A 9,039-nucleotide genomic window follows, 5' to 3' on the forward strand; every position below is an offset into this window, starting at 1 on the left:
AAGTAGCGGCATCTAGATAATAGACGCCACGGAACATTTCTCCAAAATTGGCTATTAAGTTAAATATCTATTTTCTCTGTGATTGAAATCAACAGTAATTTCCTATAACAGTTTTGCTTCGTTCCTCATTTCCATATCTCCTAAAAATTGCTCTCCTAATCTTTTTTTATTAGTATCTAAATTTATTTTAATTTTCATCTATTTTCTATAGGAATTAATTAACTTCTTTCGTATGTATGCGTTGAATTGATACGTATATCACAAACGGTGCTGATGATCATATAGATTACGTATTCAAAAAAACCTTAAAAACCCATTTTTACAACAAAGTTACTCAAGCTAAACTAAAAGAAGCAGTGACTGAAAAGAAACAAACGAAAAGATATATTCAAGTTAATGATGAAATGACCTATACCTAAATCATAAACATAAACTGTTGCATAAACAAACGGAACAAATTATTGAATCATTCCCTGAAAGAATTCAAAAATTATACAACAATAGACTTATGGCCTCAAGAACTAGACAAATAAAGACATTCTAGTTGTAATTTGGAATGCAGTAACATCACACTGTCCTACAAGTATTCCTAGAATTGCAAAAAAATAGACCTTCAAGAATTCTGTATCAATTTAGCAGAATATCAGGTAAATGTAGTGACTGTTAAATCAAGCAGATACTGGGTTACAGCTGCAATTTATTTCCCTTTAATATACAATCAAAAGAAGAAAAATTATTTGAACGTTCTAAATAACCTAGGATTACAATTGGTGATTATTTCAATGAAAATAATACAAGATGGAGATCTAGAATAACGACAACTATAGACAATGTAGTTTATAAAGCACCTACTGAGCTTAAATGTAGTTACATGCCAACTGGAGAACCAACTTATTAGTAGACTGATCCAGAGAAAACCCAGGCCTATTAGATTTCTTCATAGTTAGAAACATAACATCAAACTATATGGAAGTCGAAGAAAACTTTTACCTAAATTCAGATCACACAGCAATGATTCCAACATTGAATGAGAATATAACAAAAAGAACAAAATCCGACGTTAACAAAATAGAGGACAGACTGGGAAGAACTTGCTGAAGAATTGTCTGAAAATAAAAATATTTTAAACAATATAATCCTAAGGTTGAAAAGGTAAATACTGTAAATAAAAAACAAATCCATAAATAACTATCTGAGAAATCTAACAGATGACAAGAAAACAGATTAATCGTTCAGGAAAAGCACCAAATACCTAAATCGACTATTCACATTGTCCATTTATTAGAAACTTACATGAAAATTGGGCACGCAGCAGTCAACAAAAGCGGAAGCATTTACTGGCCATCTAGGAAAAACCTTCAAACCGAACGAAACTGATATTGAATATAATTTGCCGGGCATAGAATGTGAAAATTCGCCGATTCAATTAGTCACGCCGAAAAAAGTAATTAAAAAGAAATCGCCAGACTTATGACTTAATTATAGTACAATTGCTACAAAAACTACCCAGAAGGGAGATAAAGCTCACCAACTTGATCAATGTAGCATTTCAACTAAAACGTGTCCCAAACTTTTGGAAGATGGCTGAAATCTCACTGCTACCAGGAATATCTAAGGTACTTGAAAACTCTTGTTGAAAAGAATAAAACCGATTATAGAGAAATAAAACCTACCGATACGAATAACACCGACACATCAGTTTTTGTTCATTAACAAACATTCAACAAGTGGCCAGGTTTAGCTATATTCTTAAATGTAGTACAAACCTTCTATAAGGTAGAATAATTAGAATGCTTAAAGTCAAACAAGCGAAACCTTACTATTCAATAAAATAAGCTAAAGCAGGTGTGCCACAATATATATATATATATATATATATATATATATATATATATATATATATATATATATATATATATATATATATATATATATACCTAAAATGTGTCTTTACACTGACTAAATCTATATATGTAAAGACACATTTTAGGTTAGTCGGTAACGACTGGTAACAATATAATAAATAATTTTTTTAATTATAAAAATATCCAAAAATTATCGAAATGAAAAATACTGAAACTGTTGAAACACGTTATAAACAAAATCTTTAATCTACTGGTACCAATAGCCAAAAATTAAACAAAAACAAATAATTTATTTTATATTTAAATTTATTATAATTTTATTATATAATAAAAGTAAATAATATATATTTTATGTACAGGTAAAAAAGTTTAGTTTGTCCCAAAATATAATTATTCTGAACAATAAATTTACACGACATTTACATTTTTTATGTCCAATTATGAGCATAATGATTCTGCCCAAGAACTAAAAAATATATGACCATTATTGCGAAAATTATTCCTACATATTTCCCGTTTATAGGCAAGTTAAAAAGTTTGGCGTTTATTTTTAAACTCGACGTATAAAGAAGAATGGAATTCAGTTCCGCAACGGGCGAATCCTGGTAAACAAAAATTCTAGTTCGCACTTCTTGCCCGGCGGTTTGTATATTGTCACAAGCTATAGTTAATCTAGCAGCCTAGAAATAGGTAAAATAGGATTACATCAGAAATAGTCTTAACTGTTAACTCAAAGGGGTTTATAACTTTCATCTTAATCCTGCTTACTTGAATAAAAGGTGCCACAGCAATAACCCACCAGAGGATTACGTTCAGTATATTGACAGACGTGGATATATAAAGTATGTCATCAGTTATTTCTGGATGACGCCGTTCCAAAATCCATATCGTACCAGAAATCGCATAGGTCCAACTGATTAAAGTAAAAATACATACAGGTGGACTTATTTTTTCATTTAAGTAACCAAGGAGCTTCTTAAGTTCCTCTACTTCCTATATATTAAGATTCCCTATACAGTATAAATAATTAAACGCTAACGCATCCTTTGCTCTTACCCGGATCCAATCTAGACATCTTAAGTTTTGTTCCAACAATTTTTCCCTCATAAAGTGGACATATGACTTCAAAAGCTGAGCCTCGAGACAGTAGTTTGATATAACACTAGCTTGAATTATGTCGTGCCAAATTGTACAGACGACTAGCAACATTTTCATAGATGTTTTTATCCACTCATCGCTTAAATAAATTTTAGTGACAGTTTAGTCAATTTACCTTGATATCCTAAACTTTATCAAATGTATAATTTAATAAATATCAATATATTATAATGAAATAGAAAATGTGTATTAGGAAAATCTGGACTCTTTTGCTTTACCTATGTTCAAGCCATTTGAAGGTAATCCCACCTTCCGCCATCATGTAACTAACAACTGTTAGTGAACTGAACATCCAAACAAAACTTCCAATTATGAAGAACCAAAGGGTCTTAACGATATGCTTCTGGTTCAATTGTACATTTGAAACGTGACTTGATAATAAGAACACCTAGATATAACAATTATTATCATATTAGATGAAGAGACTAAATGCATACTTACTCTTTCCAGCAGAATGAGTAATTGATCATCATCACTCATTCTGAAGACAATCATGGCGTAAATATAGCCGATAAAATGAAGAAGGTTTGGAATGATGAAAGTGAATGCTAAAGTATCATTGCAAGTTTTCTCATAAATTGTTTCGAGTTCCGTCTTCGTAAACAAAAAAGTGGTAGGGAATCTTCCAAAACCCCTATCTCTTCTAAAACAGGAACTGTATTGTAAGAAATAACCGACCAACAAAAATAAAATAACCTAAAATGATAAATATATAATAACTAACAAATAACTATCGTTTTTAAACAAACAAAAACTAAGTTTTAGCATGAAGTAAGTGTATGAAAATAATGCATTACTTGTATTGTATATCCATAAATAAGAATTGCAAAAATTGGTCGATCTTGATGATCTCCTAAAAGTGGTCGTAAACCCATAAGACTTAAAAATCTCATATAGGGCCTTAATATTCTCTTTTTACAAGCGTTCAAAATTCCGGTAATACTATTCGGATCGAATGAATCTTCTACAATTATTATATTATTTATTTCGGCCTAAAAAATAAATTAATTTTCATTAAAAAATCAAATTATATAAAAACTAAAATTGTATAGGCAACATTTGTCAAAGTGGATAATATTGGTCATCTGGTTAATAGAATAATACGCTTACTTGATAAATATAATAATACTTTTTATAAAAACAATCTCAATAAAATCAAGTAACTAATAAGAAGATAAGATATTATTACTCGAAACCATTAATTATGTTGCTAAAAAACAGGTTCTGTATTTTTTAATTAATAAAAGTAAATTGTATAATGATAATTAGCTTGATAGATATCTTGATACTAACTCTATAAATATACTAACCATGTCTGTAGAAGTGACCAGATTTTGTTCAGATAAAATGTCCTCATTTTCCACCCTGTTGGAATTAATCTTCGACACTAAATTTGCAGCAGAACTGGATCTTTCTAAGGACATATTATTCTAATCATCTAACAAACTAAACAAGTAAATAAGTTAAATAAAACTAATGAAATTTCGGCTTGGAATATATGTATATATACTTTTTTAATAAACTACATTTTTTATATTTGCACCTGTTTTTGTAAAGAGAGCGAATGCTCTTCGTTTAATAAACTAGACTACTGTATTATTCTTTGTTGATAACCTTTCTTGTTGATAAATTGCGATAAGATGTTTTTGTTGAAATATATATACATGCAATTATTGCATTTCAGTTTTTATCATTAAAAATAATAAATCTCTACTATTATGATTACCATCCTCAAATAATTTATTAAAACAAATATCAGTTTAATTTATCAAACAATTAAGTCCTTGAAAAGTAATTTTCACGTTTAGCGTTATAAAATATAAGTTTGGTCAAATGTTACTTACCCAAACATTCTTCAATAAGACATAGATATAAAATACTTTGTATATATAATATTTTGTTCTGTTCTGTATTCTATAAAGCCAGTATTTTTAAAAAAGAAAGGTATCTCATGAAGTAGCGTGAACATCATTTTGGTTTTAAAAAGTTAGATGTTGGAACAAACACAAATTCGAATACGATATGTATGTAATAAATTATGCCAAAGGGTCGAGTATACATCAGAAAAGATCATTTTAAAACAATACATGCTCTCTCGATAAAATTAGTGAATCAAATGACGAATTGATACCTTGAACTAGGAGGTAAGGGGGGGCGTAGAAACATATATAAAAAAAACCATTAAACTTAACAACTTGTAAATCAAAAAGACGACAAAACGAGGTTTTGAATCATAAACATATGTAAATGATAAAATGTTATTTGAGTGGTATACCAAACTTCAATATTTCCAGAAATAAAATAAATCGGCCATTTACTTCAATATAGCACTTATTAGTTGATGAAAAATAGGAGTAAAAATACAAGCTTAATCTTTATTGTCATTTATTAAACCTTGATTTTTTACTAGATTTGTTCTTAAAACTAGGTCGAACTAATTGTTTCCTTTCTTCTCTATGCCGTTTATTAATTTCCTCAATTTTATTTTTCCGTTTTCTATGTGTCGAAAAGGTCATTTCTCTATTTCCACTAGAACCCAAGAATTTTACTGCGACATTTTCACTTTCTAGTCGTTCCCCTAACGATGCTCTGTGAAAAACATAAAATGAAAAACAATTTCGTCATAATTCGAACACTTATATGATGCTTACTTATTGACTTTCTTCTTAAAGCTCTGAATTCCTTTAAAATCTTCACCTTGTTTAATTTCATATAATTTCGGTTGTTTAAGAGCTTGCTCCTCCATCTCTTCCATCCTTTCACGAGCTCGATGTTCCCGTTGTATTTGTCTGTGTTGTCGTTTGACTTCTTTGGTCCACGTATGATCGTCATCTGAACTCTCCTCAGAAGATTCGGCGGATGACTCGTCCGAACTATTTTTGCCTTCTAGTTCTTCCTCCATCGGTTCAAAATCTTGAGATACTAACTTACGTTTTTCTTCCTGTTTCTTTGATTTGTCTAGTTTCGACAAGACTGGATTCAACAATCGATACTCGTCCGTATTTTTATCTACTTGGAAATCAGGATTTTCAAACAATGCCTTAAACCTGTTATCTTGCAAGAGATTCGCTCCCTCATTATTTTTCTTTAATTTGCCTTCAACATTCATTAACTTTAAGGCAAGATCCTTATTTACTTTAGGAAGCTTGTTGACCTGGATTCTGTTTTCTCTTTCTTTTTCAATAGTTTCACGTATTTTTTTCTTTCTATACTCATCAAAAGCGAAGGGATCCGCTAATGATTTTGCCTTTTTATATAATCTAACATCCAAAAAGTATCCATGCATGTAAGCTCTAAGTAATTTAGTACCTATAAGATGTTCTAGGCTCAGTGCTTCCAGCTCTTGTTTAGTAACAAATTTATAATCGTCGTAAACCGTTTCGGAATGTGATTCTTCAAGTTCCTCAGTAAGAGAGTCTAAGAAGCTGGCCCATTTGGGTGCTGGACCTAAACTTGGTATATAATAAGTTTGTATCTTGGTATTTTCATTTGCCAAGAAAAACAATCCTGTACTTGGAACTAAGCACAAGTCATTAAACTCCGTAGATGCTTCAATTGAAGTATATAGTTTGCCCTAAAATATAAATAGTAGTAATAAAAATTTAAGCATTACTTACATAAAATGCATTTAATCAAAAAGTTTTTCTAAATATCTATTAGTGATTTTAAATTTATCTTAATAACTCTTAATAATGAATTTAAGTTAATAATTTTTTATGTAAGAAAATCAGTAACTGGACAAATCAAGGAGATAAATTTGTGATTTTTCTCACTAATAACTTAATAACATCTGATGGTATATCTTCAATGAGGATGTGGTTATAAATGATCAATTAATAAGTAAAATAAGAATGAAACAAGTCATAAAAAATATATGAAATAAAAAAGGTTAAATTATAGATGATTGTAATCAATTAAATATTAATATAACTCATGTTAATATTAATTAAGTAGTATAACAAATGTAAAATGAAATAAATGTATAAATCAAGGCATTACAGATTAAATAAGAAAAGGCATTACTTACTGTGTTTTTATCCCACATTTTTAAAATTGAATTATCCAATGAATAAATCAAGTTTTGTTGATGATGAAACTCAACATTTTTAATTGGGAAACCGTACATATGATCTTTTACAATAAATGGTTTATTAGATCTTATATCATATAACAATATTTGACCTGTTGCTGTGCCTACACCTAACTGTAAGGCATCATTAAACTTTAATGCTGATATTGATGGAAACCCTTGTAATCTGAAAAATAATACCACTGTCAATTTACTTTTATAATATTCTGTGTACTTCTTCCAAATCAGTTGAAAAGCAATTTAATATGATTATATCAAGCTTACTCTTTATTTTCTGAAACACATGTAAATGCACAATCCAGTATACCAACTCTATCTTTTGTTCTTGGATCCCATGCTTCAACTCTTCCTTCTTGCGTACCACAGACCAATAAATTGTGCCTTTGATTTATTGTACACTTATTTATTTCTGATGCCTGAGATACATATGGAGTCATAAATTGTCCCCTTTCTAAATTTAATCTATATACATCAGATGAAGCACCGACAACAAATAAATCACAACTAGGATAGTGATATTGCATATCTCTTCCAAATTTGGGTATGCGCAACTTATAGTATCTACCATACGCTGCATGAAATTCAATATATCTGTCACATTGCAGAAACACTATCTAAAAAAATACAATGTTATAATTGTGCTAATTAAAGTTATATTAATAACTTACCTTGCTGTAATCATCACTAAGCACTTCAAATGTTACAGCTTCTGAATCAAAACATCTCTCAAATTTCAAAGATAAATTATTTACATCAAAACACTTCACCCTTGGTTTATAGATACCAGTAGCTAAAATATAATTTCCATCTCTGGATACTCTAACACTGGTACTAAGGCCTGGCATATCAAAATCTTGAATAAGTTCAATTCTTCTCTTAATATCAGCATTTTTCTTAAGCAATGCTCTGCGTTTACGTTCTGACAACCACTACAATGAAACAACATCGATTCTGTACATTTTCAGTAATTATATTTAGATACATTACCTCGGGTAAAGATTTTCCAGCACTTAAATTATATATCTTGACATCGTTAGGCTCCGAAACTTGCATGATTATGCCTTGTGATTATGATTTAGTATTTGCTTTATAACATAAACATTTTATTTACTACACAGAATATTTCTCCAAATTCATAAAGTTTTAAAATAAGTTTCACCGAAAGAACTAAAGTAAATCACAATAATAAACAACGTGAGTTTTGTAAGGTTATATTTTAGAGGTTATATTTATATGTTAGAATGTCAAATAATAGAGTAACATGAAGATAGCTATGAGCACTATCGATGGGCTTGTTGAAAACCTATCGAAGTGATGAAATAGATGAGTTATACAGCCTAACATACATATTTTTGTATTTCAAATTATTTATCTGAATATGGTCCTTTTTTAAGAACTTCTATAGGAGAATTTTTTTCAATTAATTTCATTTAATTTTTTTTTCCAATTTCTCAAAAAAAAACATTAAGTGAATTTAATCATTTACATTATAAAATACGATTTAAGTATTTCACTGTTCTAAAAATGCATTAGTCGTCTTGATATCCGTAAAGAACTGAACGAGTGTCGAGGGTTGAAATTCGCATTGCATGATGTACTTTATGTTTGTGATTGTAATTTCTTTAGGAAACAATGTAAATTTGATAAGGAATAACATTCCCTATCATGCCAGTAACCAGGCTGGGTAAAACCGGACGTTTTCTGGAATGATCTATAAATGGGTCACTTGGCCAGTCGGTATACTTAACGCAGAAGTACCGTTCGAAGCCCACGATAAGTATAAGTATCAGTCATTAGCGGATATACTAACAAGCCAAATAGGGTAAAAGTAAACAGTATTTTAACAAAATAGTATTTTAGTAATTACAAAATTTCATTGACAAAAAAAATTAATTAATATTATTGGTTCAGTTAGGGTAATACTTA

The 9,039-nt window shown here is 29.5% G+C and overlaps 2 protein-coding genes across 2 annotated transcripts; both read right to left on the reverse strand.

The window, feature by feature from the left end:
• Positions 1-2,135: 2,135 nt before the first annotated feature.
• Positions 2,136-4,625, reverse strand: GrlHz (Gustatory receptor-like Holozoa). The gene is made up of 7 exons (XM_076413850.1): positions 4,334-4,625; positions 3,821-4,015; positions 3,465-3,719; positions 3,242-3,411; positions 2,922-3,102; positions 2,634-2,858; positions 2,136-2,545 (listed from the first exon to the last, which is right to left on the reverse strand). Exons 1-7 carry the CDS (start codon positions 4,445-4,447, stop codon positions 2,294-2,296), a joined length of 1,392 nt encoding a protein of 463 aa, XP_076269965.1. The 5' UTR covers positions 4,448-4,625; the 3' UTR covers positions 2,136-2,293.
• Positions 4,626-5,391: 766 nt separating this feature from the next.
• LOC143202366 (nucleolar protein 10) lies at positions 5,392-8,371 on the reverse strand. Its single transcript, XM_076413843.1, has 6 exons — positions 8,101-8,371; positions 7,782-8,042; positions 7,378-7,727; positions 7,051-7,279; positions 5,675-6,597; positions 5,392-5,612 (listed from the first exon to the last, which is right to left on the reverse strand). The coding sequence occupies exons 1-6, from the start codon at positions 8,164-8,166 to the stop codon at positions 5,405-5,407; spliced, it is 2,037 nt and encodes a 678-aa protein (XP_076269958.1). The 5' UTR covers positions 8,167-8,371; the 3' UTR covers positions 5,392-5,404.
• Positions 8,372-9,039: the final 668 nt, after the last annotated feature.

Source organism: Rhynchophorus ferrugineus, unplaced genomic scaffold (genome assembly GCF_030347505.1).
Source record: "Rhynchophorus ferrugineus isolate W39M unplaced genomic scaffold, kcgeb_rfMv2 rfM9, whole genome shotgun sequence".
NCBI classification, from domain to species: Eukaryota; Metazoa; Arthropoda; class Insecta; order Coleoptera; family Curculionidae; genus Rhynchophorus; species Rhynchophorus ferrugineus.

What these genes read in the sequence shown, in the direction of transcription:
- LOC143202366 (XM_076413843.1), bottom strand. Translation starts at nt 8,166, where the DNA reads ATGCAAGTTTCGGAGCCTAACGATGTCAAGATATATAATTTAAGTGCT. An exon ending in TTAGTGATGATTACAGCAAG is followed by an intron (nt 7,728 to 7,781) that starts GTAAGTTATTAA and finishes GTATTTTTTTAG; the next exon opens with ATAGTGTTTCTGCAATGTGA. An exon ending in TGTGTTTCAGAAAATAAAGA is followed by an intron (nt 7,280 to 7,377) that starts GTAAGCTTGATA and finishes ATTATTTTTCAG; the next exon opens with ATTACAAGGGTTTCCATCAA.
- GrlHz (XM_076413850.1), bottom strand. Translation starts at nt 4,447, where the DNA reads ATGTCCTTAGAAAGATCCAGTTCTGCTGCAAATTTAGTGTCGAAGATT. An exon ending in TGGTCACTTCTACAGACATG is followed by an intron (nt 4,016 to 4,333) that starts GTTAGTATATTT and finishes TTTATTTTTTAG; the next exon opens with GCCGAAATAAATAATATAAT. An exon ending in CTGTGGCACCTTTTATTCAA is followed by an intron (nt 2,546 to 2,633) that starts GTAAGCAGGATT and finishes ACCTATTTCTAG; the next exon opens with GCTGCTAGATTAACTATAGC.